General features: G+C 38.8%; 1 protein-coding gene across 1 annotated transcript; it reads right to left on the bottom strand.

The window, feature by feature from the left end:
* Nucleotides 1–479: 479 nt before the first annotated feature.
* Nucleotides 480–17750, bottom strand: LZIC (leucine zipper and CTNNBIP1 domain containing). Its single transcript, XM_079778360.1, has 7 exons — nt 17710–17750; nt 12768–12876; nt 11346–11481; nt 10533–10631; nt 8801–8896; nt 8537–8618; nt 480–8072 (listed from the first exon to the last, which is right to left on the bottom strand). Exons 2-7 carry the CDS (start codon nt 12866–12868, stop codon nt 8014–8016), a joined length of 573 nt encoding a protein of 190 aa, XP_079634486.1. The 5' UTR covers nt 12869–12876; nt 17710–17750; the 3' UTR covers nt 480–8013.
* Between the last annotated feature and the right edge of the window lie 2 nt (nt 17751–17752).

Genomic DNA, 17752 nt, shown 5'->3' with positions numbered 1-17752 from the left:
AATTTGGGTTTTCTTTTTTTTAAAAATATATTTTATTGATTTTTTTACAGAGAGGAAGGGAGATGGATAGAGTTAGAAACATCGATGAGAGAGAAACATCGATCAGCTGCCTCCTGCACACTCCCTATTGGGTATGTGCCCGCAACCAAGGTACATGCCCCCGACTGGAATCAAACCCGGGACCCTTCAATCCGCAGGCCGACGCTCTATCCACTGAGCCAAATCGGCCAGGGCTTGGGTTTTCTTTTTAAAAATAATGTATTACTTGAGGGGAAAGAAAATCTGTGGTTTTGTGTGTGTGTTCATTTACCAAAGTCCTGATTTCTTTTTAAAATATATTTTTATTGATTTTAGAGAGAGAAGGGAGAGGGATAGAGAGATAGAAACATCAATGAGAGAGAATCATTAATCAGCTGCTTCCTACACACCCCGCTACTGGGGATCAAGCCTGCAACCCAGACATGTTCCCTGACCAGGAATTGAACCAGTGACCTCTTGGTTCATGGGCTGACACTCAACCAGGGACACTCAGTTGGTTGGAGTGTAGACCAGCGGGGCAGTCCTGATTTATCTCACATTCTTGGGCTCAGCTTTCATTGGGTCCTTCCTTTCCTTCCCTTCTTGCAGTCAGGCATGCATTCACAGCAATAGTCCTGGGTCTTTAATAAGAAGCTAGCCTTGCTGCGGACATCAATACTTTGGGTGGGGTGGGAGGCTGAGGGGAGAGTTCATGTAACTCAGGAGAAGCCTTGTGGGGAGTAAAAGTGAACTATTTTTAGCTGAATTCAAGTGGAGGCAATTCACTTAAAGAATCCGAAGGCTTCAGCAATATCTCAGATGGACTTTAATGAGCAGTTAGACTGAAATAGCTCCAGGCTCCAGGGGGTAGAGCAACCTATGGAGGACCTCTCCTGGAAGATAAAAAGGCACTTTTATAGCTTGCAGCATGTAGTGTCAGCCTCTTCCGCGCCCCTAGCACAGCGCTCAGCATGCGGCATTTCTGCTCATCTTACTAATTGGTGGCTAAATACAGACAGAAAAGAAAGGGACACTCATTTCACCAATAAGTAGAAAAGCTCTCTTAGGAAAGAACAGAAGACAGCTCACAGAGAAGAGGAGTGAGTCCTTAAGAAAGCACACAGGTGACACTTGTGATTTTTTAAAACTCTGAGCAGGCAATTTCCACTTAATTTCAGAGTGGGAGACTGAAGCAGCGGGCCTAAGGGGCTACAGTGTCTGCAAAAGCTAGAGGGACCAGTTTTAATCTGCCTTCCACTTCTGCTGTTCATGACAACACACAAATGCCCACAAACATTCTTTCATTAGGATGTCTTGGGTTAGTATAAGATCTCTTTAGCACAATTTACATTCAGAGAAAATAAAACAGAAAAAGTAATTTATTTCACCTCCAAGAAAGGAAAAAACAGGAGCAATGGAATTGTTGGCCTTTCCACCACATTAATTTCATATTATGATCTTTATTTCCCATTACTTCAAATATCTAGAATATGAACACATGCTTCCTTTAGCCAAACCAAACACAATGCCTCCATTTTATTTATTAATCTTAAAATGTTTAAGATTTTAAATACAAGTGGTACTATTTAGCTTTCATACAGTTCCTTATATTGTAGTTTCAAAGTAATTTATATAGTTAATCACCATTCCTCACAAAAATGTCTACGTGAATAGTTGGAAGATGACTTGAGAAAGTGGAGTAAAAATTAAGTATAAGAATGGCAGAATTAGTACTAGAAATGGAATGATGAGGTTCAGGACATGCTACCCCAAAATCTGGCATCTTGGCATTTTAAGATGAAGGGATTTGAGAAGTGACAGGGGCAGGAAGGACTTTCGACCTTCCCCTGAAACAGGTCATAAAGCCTTCATGAGCGGTGCCTTCCCAATACCTGGAGGAAAGGAGAACCTTACCTCCCGAAGATAAGGGACACAGAGGGGAATCTGTACAAATAGATGTTGCTAAGTTTTCCTCTGTTTACTACATTTAGCTGGCCTTTGCCCTATCACATCTTTCCATGACTTTCCATTCGTCATCAAAGCTAACATAGCCCTGGCTGGGTGGCTCAGTTGGTTGGAGTGTAGATTCAAGGTTGTAGATTCAATTCCTGGTAAAGGCACATGTCTAGGTTGCAGGTTTGATCCCAGATTAGGGTGCGTATGGGAAGTAACCAATCAATGTTTCTCCCATGGATGCTTCTCTCTCTCTCCCTCCCCCTCCTTCTCTCTAAAAAAATCAATAAACATATCTTTGGGTGAGGATTAAAATTTTTTTTAAAAAGCTAGCATAAAAACACTCAGGTTTGTTTCTTGGGTCTTCATTTCTTTATGAAGACTCCCATGTCACATAAAACTTATGTTAAATAGATTTGTATGATTTTCTCTTGTTAATCTGTCTTTTGTTACAGGAATCTCAGCCAAGAACATAAAAGGGTAGAGGGAAGATATTTTCCCTCCCCTACAGTAGTATTCCAACTTTTTCTCCATTTAATATTCTCCAAAACAACTTAATTACATAAATATTTTAATGAGACATGCAGTTTACAAGGTTGATTAAAAGATGAGATAAAAATCATAGTTGAAAGAGATCACTTAGATCAAACTGTATAGATCAGGATTATTTCCAAGCATACTATTCTGTATAGATACATAGCTGAAATAATGTTTATAAGAACCCAGCTAACCATGCAAGAGTAACAACTTTGTTTATTGTGAGGTCTATGTAAAACACAATTTTATCATTGTAAAATAAACCTCTCGGCAATGCAGCTGGATAGCTGTTATCTATATAAACACTTAAGAGTCTCATTTTTTAAAAAAAGGATTCCACCCAATATCCATTTTAGAAAATTTGACAAAAAGAGCCAAGTATTGTGTCTGCATATATCAGCCCTCGGTAAATGTTTGAGGAAAGAATAAATGACATAACCAGAAGAGGTAGCAGATAGAAACTTTCCCTGCTCCCACATTGTCATTAAGATTTTTCCAAAACATGATTTCTTCTCATAAATTGCAAGATATAATCCCCACTAGGGAAAAGCACATTTTGAGTTTTTCAAACCAAAAGGGCCTAGTGCACACCCTTGTCCGGTGCTTTGATTGGAACAAAATTAACCTGGCACAATCAACCTCCCACTCTGGCAAGAGCAGCACTGTGGGAGGTCATAAGTGCTTTGTGGGAGCGACTGCAAAAGTCAGACTCCAGAAGAGGCATGCACGTGAGTGAGCACATGCTCACATCTCTCATTTCTCCTCCAAGTTCACAAGCCAAAAGACAGAGCCCTCGCTTTCCTTTCTAAGAATGCAAAGTGGATTTAGGTATATCTGTCTACACTCCTTTATGTGGGATCTTGCTCATGCTATTTTCCTGCAGAGGAATGAATCACCATACTTCTGGCAGGATGAAAAGAAATGCCACAAGGCTGAGGCTAAGGGGCTGAGAGTTCACCTGTTTGCTCCAAATGTACAAATGTTCCTTTCATGAGTAAACATGAAACAAAATATTTAAATAAATGAGTATATGCTCAGAGCTTTATAAACCAAATCTAAGGTACAATTTTCCAAGACCTGGAATGAACTGGACGTATGTCAAATGTGAGATGCTAACAAAGTTATCTGTTTTTTCTTTTTAAAAATATGTGCCCTTACTGGGGATCACAAACATGGCACATCAGGACAATGCTCCAACCAACTGAACTCTCAGCCGGGGCAGGTTATCTTTTCTTCTAAAGAAGTAGTAAAAGCACCACATTTTCTAAGGTCATAATCAAATCAGGTTTAAGGCAATCGTTATCATCTAATCCAGGCCCAATATCTGCTTTTGCCTAAATTACCTATCTCTTTGATTATCATTGGGGATAACTGTTTCAGTTTTCAGCTTGGCTTGGTTTAGGAGTATTGGAGGAGTAACATCAGGCCTAAGGAACACAAGCCAAAAAACATTAATCTCCTCTTATAGGAAAGAATACCTCTGTGTAATATGATTGAACAGTAACAAAAAGCAAAGTACCCCTCCTGCTAAGACATTTTAGTATAAACAGACACAATTAAGATAACTTAGACTCTTACCCCATGTGTTGAAATTATGATTATAAAATAAAAATTATGATTATAAAATAAAAATTTAGCTCAATGGATAGAGCATTGGCCTTTGGACTGAAGGGTCCCTGGTTCAATTCCCGTCAAGGGCACATGCCTGAGTTGCGGGCTTGGTCCCCAGTAGGGGGCGTGCAGGAGGCAGCCAATCAATGATTCTCTCTCATCATTGATATTTCTATCTCTCTCTCCCTCTCCCTTCCTCTCTGAAATCAATAAAAATATATTTTTTAAAAATCACAAGTTCTTGTGGAAAGGCCTAAAAATTCATGGTCATAGTTGCAGTTGCCAGAAGTCAGGTGCAGAGATCTGTGGCTGATGCATAACCTTACAAAGAACTGTACTAGCATTATCTCCCTCTTTTCTAACTCAAAAGAAAATTGGTGGTTCTCCTTGACCACCTTTACAGAAAATAATTTTTTACTAGTTTCGTTATTTTTAACTGTAGTCCACTGTCTGAGGCTGTAAGAAATGTGGTCATCTCAGAGAAGAACAAGCGTTAGAAAGCTTCTAACTGCCTCAAACCTCTCAACTTGCCTAATCCTTTGCTTGCAACAGCATGGACTCCCAATTGTGGACTCTTGGGAACACTGCTGACCCCTTGTGTCTGAGGCCTTTCAGCGTTATAGTCTTTCCACTTTGCTATCAGTGTGAGCAGGGAGAGAGGGTTTCAAAAAGAAAGTCAGTTAGGAGGTCAAAAGGCCATATTCTAGGGGAATATCTAGACAGCCATATTTTTAACCTGTGTTTTTGTGACTTAATGAAAATATTAAATGCTAGTTAACCCAGTTTCTAAACCTTTTAACTCCAGGCCAGACAGACTGGGAGCAATTACAACTTGTTCAGGGGTCTGTGGGAATGCTGGCAGTTTTAATTTACATATTAATGCTGGAAAACATTTTCAGAGGCTAAGAAGAGAATTCTTTGGTCCTAATAATGAATAGAATAATAAGGAAAAAAAAGACAGACAGGAAAGTGGTTGAAAAGCTCTAGGCAAAATGGTCTGGGTTTATTTTTTTCTGTAATAATTTCAAACACTCCATCATTCACTGTAATAAGATACCACAGCAATGGTGTATTTGCAGTCTTTTCTTTTGCGTAAGATGACTATTCTTTGGCTGAGTGTCTTCAATAAAAGACTTAACAATCAAAGTTAACAATCCATCTGTCCCAACTCCAACTCCTTCCTGAGAACAACTCATTCTATTTCTTCGTTTCTGCCTCTACCACCCACCTAGAATACTTATCTTACCACTCACAGGATAACACAAAACACTGAAACATAGGAATTGTTTTAAATTACTAGATTTCATTAAACAGCCCAGTTGGACACTTGCTCATTGGAATTTACTTTGCTTCCTCCAGTTCTTTGAAAAAAACAAGAATTCTGTTCATGAAAATATTAGCTTGACCCAAGGATGTAAAAAAGTTAGCTGCCTCAGCTTTAGTTATTGCAGTTTGAGACCTCCCAAGAGGTCTAAAACACTAGAAGATTAAATATAGCAAAATATGAACAGGAAACATAGTTTGCAAGTCATTTAATAACTACAGCTGTACAGAATTCTCAAATTATTTATTTTTCAAATTATTATTCTGAATTAAATATCAAATTTGTGAAACAAAATATATCATATGCCCTTGAAAGAACTGTTAAGTGGTGGATTAACCCCAATGCAAAATTTCTTTCTGTACTAAGGAAGAGAGGGGAACGCACAGTAATCCTGTGTGGTAGGTCCTATTATCCCCACTGAACAGAAGAGGAAAAAGAGGCTCAAAAAGCTCAAGTAACCTATCAAAGATCACATGGCCATGATTGGCAGTGTCTTGCTAGGCACTGCAAACTTGACCTCTTTTAAAGGAAGATTAATTTTAAATTGAGTACTAGTTATTACTTACAAAATGAATATATTACTGTGGTTAATGACAAAATATTTCACTGATGTTGGTCATATAGAAAGTTTAAGGGAAACCAAAATTAAGGACCCCGGATTCATCTAAGCCCCTTTTAAATACAAATTATTGCTAATTTTCCTCATCCTACTACTGGAGGGGAAGGGGAAAGCTTGCTAAGGCTTAAAACAATAACACAGCAATGCCGTTCCTAGGTACTATATCCAAAAGAACTGAAAACAGGTACTGACACAAGCACTTACACACAAATGTTAATAGCATAATAGCCAATAAGTGGGGGGGAAATGTTCATCAAGAGATAAATGGAAAAACATAATATGGCACGCATGCAAGGGAATGCTTTCCCTGTTAAAAGGAATGACATACTGATGTGGATTACCCTCGAAAATATTACACTAACTGAAAGAAGCCAGACACAAAAGGTCACATGCTGTACCAATGTATCTATACGAAATATCCAGCTTAGGTAAATCCATAGAGATAAAAAGTAAATTAGTGGTGGCTGCAGGGCTAGGAGGGGACGGGGAGTGTCTAATGAAAATGTTTTGGAACTGAATGGTGGTGGTGATTGTATAATACTGTGAATGGACTAACTGCCACTGAACTGTGCACTTGAAAATGGTGAATGAATTTTATGTTATGTGAATTTCACCTCGGTTAAAACAAAAATACAGAATAATGAAGTAATGATGATTGGCCATAAAGCCCTAGATGAAGAGCAGGTAATTTGCTTTTTCTCGGTTTGTCACAATTTCAATGAGTTTTTGGCCATCATAAACCAATATATGAAAAATTACCCATTAAAAGCTCCAAATAAGGCATTCATGTATCTGAGTTCCCCTATTTTGTCTAGTTGACAGAGCACCTAGTTGAGTTTACAGTTTATATGAGCTTTAAAGATTTTTTAATTTGTATAAAGTGCAAAGAAAAAGAGTATTGAGAAACATATGAAAGACTATAAAATAGCCAGAGCCTAGGAAACAACATACATGCAAGTGGGGAAATCTATATACAGAGATGTAAACACTCAGGAGAGAAACCTGCTTTTCCTCAGAACTTACTTTGTGTTTCTCCAAAAACTGACTAGTAAACAGTAATTTGCAGTCACCACCCAACGGGTTTCAGCAAAGAGGTCACACACAGGGAGGGCCTCTAGCTGCCACTTCCAATTACTCCCCTGGTGAAACAGCGCAGGAGGTTAAGTTACTCCAGGAGACTCTCAACAGGGCTGCCATTGTTCCAAGCTCAAAACTCAGAGAAACAATAGACCCTATTCATCAGGAGAGCTTACAGGCTGGGGAATGGTCCCTTAGTGACAACTTTTTGTTAGGACATCGAATTTTTATAAACATGGACTTGTACAAATACATGTTAATTACTTTCAAAGAACAGCATAGGTTGAAAAAAATAAAATTCAATGGACACAAAGTGGGGAGTTTGGACCCCCAAGTTTTATCCCCAACTCTCTGATGTGACTTTAAGCAAGTCACTTTCTTTCTGAGCCTCGGTTTCCTTGTTTATTAAATGAAAATGACTTCTAAGATCACTTAGGACTCTAAAATTCTATGAACACTTATGAGGTCTATTAATGTTGTTGCTACACTATTCATTCCAACACAAGTGGGGATAAATTCTGAGCAGAAAAGAATCTCGAGTTCATATCTTTTCATTTACTATCAGCACCTAAAAACAAAGAGCCTTAAAAAACAAACCATTTTCTATATTCTCTTTAAACAGACAAATCCTAATGAGTAGGTCTAGTGACCCCTCCATCCCACCAAGTCCAGGGTCACTCAAGCAGCTTGCCCTCCAGAAAGCACAATGGTGAAGGGCATCAACAGAAGCCACAGGGATGTTTCTGTCACCTTTTCTTAGGTTATGAATGCACTTGAAGAATCTCTTGATTTCTTTGCAATGACTCAAAATCCCCAGAAGAAAAATGCCATTTACAACAAGAATGTGATCACTGTCCCAAGCTTCCACACCACGTCATTTTTTTGTTTTTTCAACCTCAAAACTTGCCAAAGCAAGAACTTTGTCTCCAGAGCCTAAGAGAGAGACACATAAATGAAAATGAAAAGGTCATTTCAAATGCATTTACAGTTCCAGGTAAAGAGGCAAAAACTTATCACATACATATTGAAACAGAAATAAAATTCGCTTCCATTATCAGTGCATTCCCCTAAGCTTTCCCCTTGCCATCCCAATTTCCTTCCCCTCCACACAAACAATCAGCTCCAAGGGTCTCTTATTGGTTACAAATGGTAAAAATTTAGTTTACTTTTATATTTACATTTAGATGACAAATATTCTTAAAGCATTAGGCTATATTAATTTAATTACTTAATTATAAAGTATTGGGAAATACATTCAATAAAAGGGATTTATAAAGAACACAATTCTGGTTTTACCTCTAAACTCAATCTGAGAAGGCCATCATGTTATCTCACCTACACTATCTGTCCATCGGACAGTAATCCATGTCCAACTTTCAGAAATACGAGATACTCACCAAGGTCTGTAGACACTTTCTCGAACTGGCTGAGAATAGCACCTGCATTTGCTGACAAGAAGGCCTCATCATCTGCAGTCAGCTAAACAAAACAAAACAAGTCCAGTGGAGTGGGTTCAAATCGTTAACAAGCAGTTCTAGGAACCACTGCTAAGAATGCCTCAGGACCATACACTAGATCACAGATCAAGAAGTTCTGTACCAAATACTCTACACTTTTTCTTTATGGCTAATGCTATCTTGTATTAAATTAAACACAGGTACCTTCTCTCCAAGTTTCCTGAGAGCTGTTAGTATCTCCACTTTCTGTTGAGTGTACAAGTCTCTTTCCAGCTTTCCAACCATGAGATCTCTATCCATCTACAATGGATGAACACAAAGCATACGGTACCTAAGTTAAAAACATTCTATGCATAAAATACAGCTTTTCAGGTCTACTTCTTTAAAAAATATCCTCTAGCTGAGTGGTTCTCAACCTTTCTAATGCCGCGACCCTTTAATACAGTTCCTCATGTTGTGGTGACCCCCAACCATAAAATTATTTTCGTTGCTACTTCATAACTGTAATTTTGCTACTGTTAATGAATCATAATGTAAATATCTGTGTTTTCTGATGGTCTTAGGCGACCCTGCTAGCGGTCGCAACCCACAGGTTGAGAACCGCCGCTGTAGAACCTAAGACCATCGGAAAACACAGATATTTACATTACGATTCATAACAGTAGCAAAATTACAGTTATGAAGTAGCAACGAAAATAATTTTATGGTTGGGGGTCACCACAACATGAGGAACTGTATTAAAGGGTCGCGGCATTAGAAAGGTTGAGAACCACTGCTCTAGCTGATTAATATTATAAGGAATTATAGAAACAATTCAAGACAAACATGATAGAAATGCTATTACACAGTTCTAATTAAATCTTAATGCTAATCATAACCAGTCTTAGTTACAAACTGTTTAGTAGTAGAGTTTAGGGATTAGGAATTATTAAGGCAATCGCTTCCTTTAGAGAGGATCCATCCTCTAAGAACTCATTAAACTGAATGAGGTCATTGGTATCAGGTCTCCTGGAACTTGGGTTAAATATTGCCTTTACCACCAGAAACAGTGATAGTATATACTATACATTGGTACTATTCTGTGTGCTTTATATATATTACATATTACACATAATACGTGCTCTACGTATATTATTTCATTTAATCCTCGTAACAACCATAAGAGGGAGAAACTATTATTATCACCTTTTTTTACAGGTGGGGAAATTGAGGCACAAGAGTTTGAACAAAATAACTTCTCCAAGGTCACATATCTCTATATGGAGCAGGAATACAAATCCAGGCCAGTCTGACCTAAGTCCATACTCTTAACCACTATCCTACTGAATTACCAGTGCTTGCGAATAACCATTAATGCCTTAATTACATTCAAGTTTATAAACAGACTTCTTCAAGTATCAGGTTTATAAAGACATTTGAAATTCTTAGGTGAGAAAGGCCACACACACACAAAGCAATGCTAATGAATTCTAGATGGGATTTCAACTCAGAGCTCCAGAAGTAAGTAGTAAAACCTCACCGGTAGAGTTCAAGTAGAAGTGGTCAGTAGCAATTTAAACTGCCACTTGCTATTTAACCTTCTATATTCAAAATCAACAATAACTGCTCAAAGGACTAATTTTGACCAATTTTTAAAAAATGGACTTTTTTTTAGAGCACCTTTAGGTTCACAGTAAATTGAGTGAAAGGAACTGAGATTTCCCATATACCTCTTGCCCCCACTCATGCATAGCCTCTCCATTACAAACATCTCCCACCAGAGTGGGACATCTGTTTCAATTGATGAACCTACACTGAAACAGTTTACATTAGGGTTCACTCTTGGTGTTGTACATTCTCAACTGACCAATTTTTAAACTTCAGAATAACATGAGCAAATTGTTGGGCTAAGAAAAATAATACACATAGCAATTGGATCAATTTAAAGAAACTTTACCTCTGCTAACCTTGTCCGAAGCTGACCTGGTTGTTTCTTTGCAAACAATCTGATGACCTCTGGGGTTTTAAAGGCCTGGCTGATAGCTGCTTGGATAGCCTAGAAATACAAGGTGAAAACTAACCAAAATATTCCAATGAATCAGATGTTGCAATTGATTGATGGGTCTTCAATTATCAAATACTGTTACAATTTTAGTTTCCATTTGCTATTTCTGTGCATGTCACTGGAGTCAAGTATATCCTATATAATAAAAGCCTAACACTAGTATGCTAAGTGTCCAGTCATCCATTCAACCAAAGTGTAATATGCTAATGATATGCTAAGGTCGCTCAACCGCTCCAGGGGGCAAACACTCCAACTGGTAGGTTAGCTTGCTGCTTGGAGTCTGGCTGATTAGCACTGAGGGAGACGGACCGAACACACCCTGGAGCCCTCCTGCGGTCCCTCCCAGGCTGGCCAACCTCCTGCGTCTCTCCCCGGCCCTGATCATGCACTGGTGGGGTCCCTTGGCCTGGCCTGTGCCCTCTCGCAATCTGAGACCCCTTGGGGGATGTCAGACTGCCGGTTTTGGCCCTATCCCCGCAGGCCAGGCCGAGGGACCCCACCGGTGCACGAATCTGTGCAGTGGGCCTCTAGTAACTAAATAAAGATCTGGAACCATATGCTGTTTTATCCACAAGTGGACACTCACCTAGAAGTTAAACCTAAAAAAAGGATAAATTTTCTATCTTAAATATACCAAAAAAAAAAGAAAGAAAGAAAGAAAGAAAAAAAATGACCTGTGTCATCTAGGTAAGTAATTATGCTTACCAGTTGCATTCCACTTAGTTCATCTACCAAAGTCATATTTCCAGACATAATTTTCTTCAGTGAATCATTAAATTCACTTAGTTGCTCCAGCGTTTCCTTTTTGGTTTCTTCATATTCATCTGCATCAAGTTCCTCTCTGAAGTACAGTGAATATAATATATAAAATACAGGATTCCAAGTGAAAACAGCAATGTTAGTATTCGTACACTAAGACTTCAGATACATATATTTACAAAAAATATCTTGGGGGAAAATATTTCCTTTTGAAAGGAAATATCAAAATACTAACGATAGGTGTATTCAGATATTAAAAATTTGGGCATTTTGCTGCAATGTGGTTAACTAAACATTTTTCTTTTATCAAAATGAGGCACACTTAAACCACATAATAACTTCTTTTTTTAAAAAAAATATATTTTATTGATTTTTTACAGAGAGGAAGGGAGAGGGATAGTTAGAAACATTGATGAGAGAGAAACATCAATCAGCTGCCTCCTGCACACCCCCCACTGAGGATGTGTCCACAACCAAAGTACATGCCCCTGACCGGAATCGAACTTGGGACCCTTCAGTCTGCGGGCCGACGCTCTATCCACTGAGCCAAACCAGTTAGGGCAATAACTTCCTTTTAAGCAGTCTATAAATCAATGGTATAAACTTGGGCAAGATAGTTAACATAGCAAAGCCTCACTTTCTGTATCTCTAAACTGAAGATAATAATAGTGCCCTCCTTATAGGGTTGCTAGGAACATTAAATGAAATATGGAAAGTGCTTGGCATGTAATAGGTACTAGGTGTTATTATCATTAACGGTAGGTAAAATTTTGTGCACCTTGAAATACAACAGGAATGCAGTACTTGCCATTTGAGTAAGAGGCTATTTTTATGCATCAGTCAAACAAAGCATTTATTAAACATTTACTACAAATAACAACAGTTACTATTTATGGAGCACCTACTCCATCCAAGCATTTTGTTGGCTCCTTCATGTGTAATATTTACCACAGCTGAAGAGTCTTGGTCTTTTAAGTAGTCAGGGCTAAAAATACACCAGAAGCTCAAGTAGAACCTTCTCAGCTTGATACCAAGCAGGGCTATTTTATTGTTTTAGCACCCGATTAGGGTTATTTTAAAGACTGAAGACAAGGTAGGTGTTATTATTTCCACTTCACATATATGGAAATGGAAACTTAAGTATCTTGCCCAAGTCCACACTTGCTTTGTAATTAGATGAAAGACTTTCACATCCCAGCCTTTATGACCCAAAGCCTATCTTGACTGGATTTCTCCACCAGTCAAAGCACTGTGAAGAACACTACAGAAGTAAAAATCGCACATGGGCCTGAACTCATAGAGTTTGTAATCGTGCTGCAGAAAAAAAGCCATTTTTACAGCATTAACAGCATACAATTATTCTATTACCTGCATTCCTCCAGATCTTGTAATTGCTGCATTAGTCTATCCAACTGTTCTTCCAAATTCTGCTTTAATTTGCTTGTCTCTGTCTTTCCTCTGGAAGCCATTTTAATCTCTAAATAGAACAATAAACCCACATACGTTATATAGTTGGTTATCTAAAATGATTCAACATACCAGGAAAATTTTAAATAGGCTATACTCTTTCTGAGTTATAGGTGTGGGAAAGATAGTTGTGCAAAGAAAATCTCAATTTATATATAAAAGTTTAAACTCATCCCAAAAAATGCCTGGCAGTTTTCTTTCTTTTTTTCTGTGTTTTAATTTTAAATATTTTTTAAAAATTAATTTATTTTAGAGAAAGAGGAAGAGAGGGGGAGAGACAGAAACATTGATGCAAAAGTGAAACATCTATCAGTGGCCTCCTGCATGCTCCCTACCAGGGATGGAGCCAGCAACCAGAGCAATGCCCTGGTCCCTGACAGGGAATTGAACTGGCAACCCTTTGGTGCACGGGATGGTGCCCAACCAACTGAGCCACACTGGCCAGGGCCTGGCAATCTTCCTAACTGACTTGATGAATTAATTAGAAGTCTTCACTAGTGGGTCTATCTTACCTTAAACAAATCTGATAGATGAAATTACAGATTTATAAAGAAATAGATCAGGTGTGAACACAGACTCATTATAATATTCTTTTTCATTCTTAGTATGTTCCAGGACTTAGAACATCCCTAGGCCCTAGATGGTTTGGCTCAGTGGATAGAGCATCTGACTGCGAACTGAGGGGTCCCAGGTTCAATTCCGGTCAAGGGCACATGCCCAGGTTGCAGGCTGGATCCCTAGTAGGGGTGTGTGGGAGGCAGCTGGTCAATGATTCTCTGATCTTTGATGTTTCTCTCTCTCTCTCTACCTCTCCCTTCCTTTCTGAAATCAATAAAAATATATATATTTTAAAAAAGAACACTCCTGGTATTACCTTGCTGGTCACATGTGTATTTACCTAATATTGTGTGGACATGAACAACTTTTGATATGAATTTCTTCTTTGAAAATGTGCCCATTTTTCTACTGGATTGTATTTCCCTTACTGATTTATATAAGATGGATACGAAGATGTGTTGCAATTATGTTGCAATTATTATCTCTTGTCTCCTGACTTTAAATTCTACTTATGATGTTTTTATCACAATAATTACTTTTAATGGTCAAATCTATCTTCTCCTTAAGTCTTCTTAGTCTGTTCCCCATGAAAGCAGGCCCTAACTATCTCAAGATTTAAAAATATATATTTTCTATTATAAAACTTTTATATATGTATTTATAACACTTAGCTCTTTAAGCCATCTACATTTTTTGTTAATGCTGTGAAGTTAGGGGTCTTTTATTTTCTTTCAAATGGATAGTCAATTGCCCAAACACTGTTTACTAGTCAGTATTAATTTATGCCACCTTTAATGTACTCAATAGTAGCTCAATAGTTTTTGTTTCAATGATAATATTCTGGTCCTAAGGCATTGCCTTTCTATTTTAATTTTTATAGCTTTAGAGCTGATCTATAATGATAACTGGTAAGAAGTGGGTTTTATTATTGTGGGTTTCTTCCCCCCAATAACTCTTGGTTATTTGTGTGCATTTCCTCTTTTAGATATGTATTTCCAGAAGAAATTTAGATGAGTTTAAAATCAGTCTGTCAAGTTTCCTTAAAAATTAAATTGAGCCCTAACTGGTTTGGCTGAATGGATGGAGTGTCAGCTTGCGGACTGAAGGGTCCCAGGTTCGATTCCAGTCAAGGGCATATATCTCAGTTACAGGCTCAATCCCCATGCGGGAGGCAACCAATCAATGTGTCTCACATTGATGTTTCTCTCTCTCTGTCTCTCCCCCTCCACTCTCTCTAAAGATCAATGGAAAGATATCCTCGGGTGAGGATAAACAATAAATAAATAAATTCAATTGACATTTTGACAGGGCTTACATTTAAATTAGACACTAATGTAGAGAAAACTTGTATCCTTGAAATTTGCATCTTCCTATCAAGCAATATCTCTGTATTTTATTTAGACTTTCTTTTATAATTTTTAAAAAGAAAGTATTTTTTTCACAAAGGCCTTGAACATTGGCTATTCTTAGATATTTTGTATTTTTTGTTAATATTGGGACTAGAGTCTTCATTATTATAATTTCTGATTATTGCCAGTGTAGAGAAGAGCTACTGATTTTGGTGTTGATATTGTATGTATCTAATATTTATAGCATTTAAGTTTTTCTGTTTATAAAAATTAAACTTACATTCCTTTCAGGAAACACATATTGCCTAGTATTAGATATAAACCATTAATCGAAACCTAAATCCTAGGGTAACATATTAAAACATTTAAAATTTTCCTACACATAATCATTATCAGACGATTTGATATGTGAACTTCAATGAAGAGAATGCCTTACATCATATTCAAAGTAGAATTTAATCAGCGAAAATCTACTCTTACTACCTGCCATATCTCTTAAAACTAGTTTAAATAATCCACAATCATTAATAGCATGTAAATGAGTATAGCCAGATTGTATTAATCTACAATCATTAATAGCATGTAAATGAGTATAGCCAGAAGTGTAATTTATGATAGCTATGCCTCATGTAAAATTTCTCCCGGAAATACATATTTAAATTTTATTTTAAATCTGTTGTATTTTCCAGTAAAATTCAAGGCAAACCTGAGATAAAACCAAAAGTGTCTTTTCAGGATTAATTTCCTATAGTCTAACCACGCTGGACTGCTTGCTATTTCAGAACATACTATGAACTTTCTTTTATTTTTTAAAATATATTTTTATTGACTTCAGAGAGGAAGTAAGAGGGAGAGATAGAAACATCAATAATGAGAGAGAATCATTGGTTGCCTCCTAGACGCCCCCTACTGGTGATTGAGCCTGCAATCCAGGCATGTGCCCTTCAGTCCGCAGGCTGACGCTCTATCCACTGAGCCAAACCAGCTAGGGTTATGCTATGAACTTTCATCCTTCTCTTGGGAGCCTGAATTTTTTTCTACCTGACAAACCCAGGTCTTTCAGTCTTAAGGGTCTAGCTCAAGTTCCACCTCCTCCATTATAATGCCTTCTTTGGTTACCCCCACTCACTAGGTTGTGAGTTATTTGAGAGTAGGGATTTTGCTTTCTCTTTATAAACCAGCATCTAGCACAACACTAGACACACAGAAAGTACTGGATAAATAATTGGCAAATTAATAATGAAAAGAGATTGCTTCTGCTACAGCATTCCACTTTTTTTTTTTTTTGGTTGTTGGTTTTTGTTGTTGTTAATCCTCACCTGAGGATATTTTCCCCATTGCTTTTCAGAGAGTGGAAGGGAGGGAGGGGGAGAGAGAGAGAGATATCAACGTGAGAGAGACACATCAACTGGTTGCCTCCCGCAGGTGCCCCCACTGGAGGGCATGGAGCGAACCGGCTACCCAGGTATGTGCTCTTGACCCAGAATCGAAACTGTGACCCTTCCATACGCAGCCTATGCTATAACCACATAGTCCCACTGGCCAGGGCTGCATTCCACATCTTATTCTCTATTTACCACTTATTTCTTCCTTGAATTATATGAGTTCATTATAGCATGTTTTCTGTGTCTTCCTCCTCCAACTGTAAAAGTTCTGAAAGCAGAAAATTAGTCTGATTCTGCTTAGCCTCGATATTCAATAACTGGATGAAGTGTATAAAGGCACAACATATTTTAGGGAGGTAAAGCTATTCTAAATAAATTTCAGGGAAGATGGAGAAACTTTAAAAGCCTTAACCTGGCGCTACATTGAGATTTATCCCAGAAAGATTAACTCGCTGGCACCATCTAGTATTCAATAAAGGTGGTGAATCTTTTACCAAAACGGCAGAAATGGTTCTCAAAAGCTAATCTGGAGAGGAAACTACTCATTCATACTCACTTGTCTCTTTTTTAAAAAAAACAAAACAAAAACTTTTTTATTGTTTTAGAGAGGAAGGGAGAGGGAGAGAGAGATAGGAACATCAATGATGAGAGAGAATCGTTGGTTGGCTGCCTCCTGCATGCCCCTTACTAGGGATCTAGCCGCAACCCAGGCACATGTCCTGACGTGGAATGGAACTGTGACCTCCTGGTTCATAGGTTCTCGTTCAACCACTGAGCCACGCCCAACGGGCTCACCTGCCTCTTATTACTCTGAACTCTGCACAGTGCTGACAGATCTCAAATTGCGTAAACCTCCAACTCTTGAAATTCCAGTGTCATAAGCTTGAGGAAAGTGAAACTGTTCATCAGAACTACAAGAAGCTCAACGTGCAAACAAACCACCGTGGGGTGGAGCTGGCTGGGGAAAGAAAAACCATTAACAAGTAGTTTTTATTCACTAAACATAATCTTGGCTTAAAACAGCCAGATAGCTTCCACTGGAGCAGCCTGCAATTGAAACACACCCCTCTCTCTCTAGGAAGACATCAAGGGGGCCTCGTTGGGGGGTGGGGGAGGGGGGCAGCCTTTCTGAGATGTTTCCTGGTGAGGGTGTTACTGAGGAAAACCCCGCACGCGGACTCGCCTTGAGGGAAGCTGTCAAATCCAGAAAGGCACAGAAAAGGAAGGGCGGAGAGCACAACCTTTTCCCCGTTTCCCGGCCGGAAGTGAGCTGCGTTTGGACCTCAACCTTCAGGACGCTGTCAGGGAGCAGCCCCGGCCACGGCCCCAAATCCTATCTCCACGGGGGAACTTGAAGCTCCCGCACTCGGGTCCTGCGGCGGCCGGGCTCGACTAGGCCCCGGTTGCCACCAGAGGTCGCCGTGAACCTAACACCCCGAAACTTTTCGGCCCTCCCCGACCAGAACCCGAACAACCTCTTCAGGATTTCGGGGTCCCCTCTCCGCCTCAGTCCCCCGGTCCTCAGAGTTAAGAGCCAGGGGCCCCGCCTACCTGGTAGTCCTGGGCTGGCGGACGCGCGCTGGGGGAGCACTTC

The sequence above is a fragment of the Cnephaeus nilssonii genome (genome assembly GCF_951640355.1).
Source record: "Cnephaeus nilssonii genome assembly, chromosome: 7".
Lineage (NCBI taxonomy): Eukaryota > Metazoa > Chordata > Mammalia > Chiroptera > Vespertilionidae > Cnephaeus > Cnephaeus nilssonii.
This window is presented reverse-complemented; position numbering and strand designations above follow the sequence as displayed.

Bases quoted from the DNA above. Each gene is read 5' to 3' on its own strand.
- LZIC (XM_079778360.1), bottom strand. From the start codon at position 12,868: ATGGCTTCCAGAGGAAAGACAGAGACAAGCAAATTAAAGCAGAATTTG. The intron at 10,632-11,345 runs GTAAGCATAATT...TTGTATTTCTAG, and splicing joins AACTAAGTGGAATGCAACTG to GCTATCCAAGCAGCTATCAG. The intron at 8,619-8,800 runs GTACCTGTGTTT...TGTTTTGTTTAG, and splicing joins TCAGGAAACTTGGAGAGAAG to CTGACTGCAGATGATGAGGC.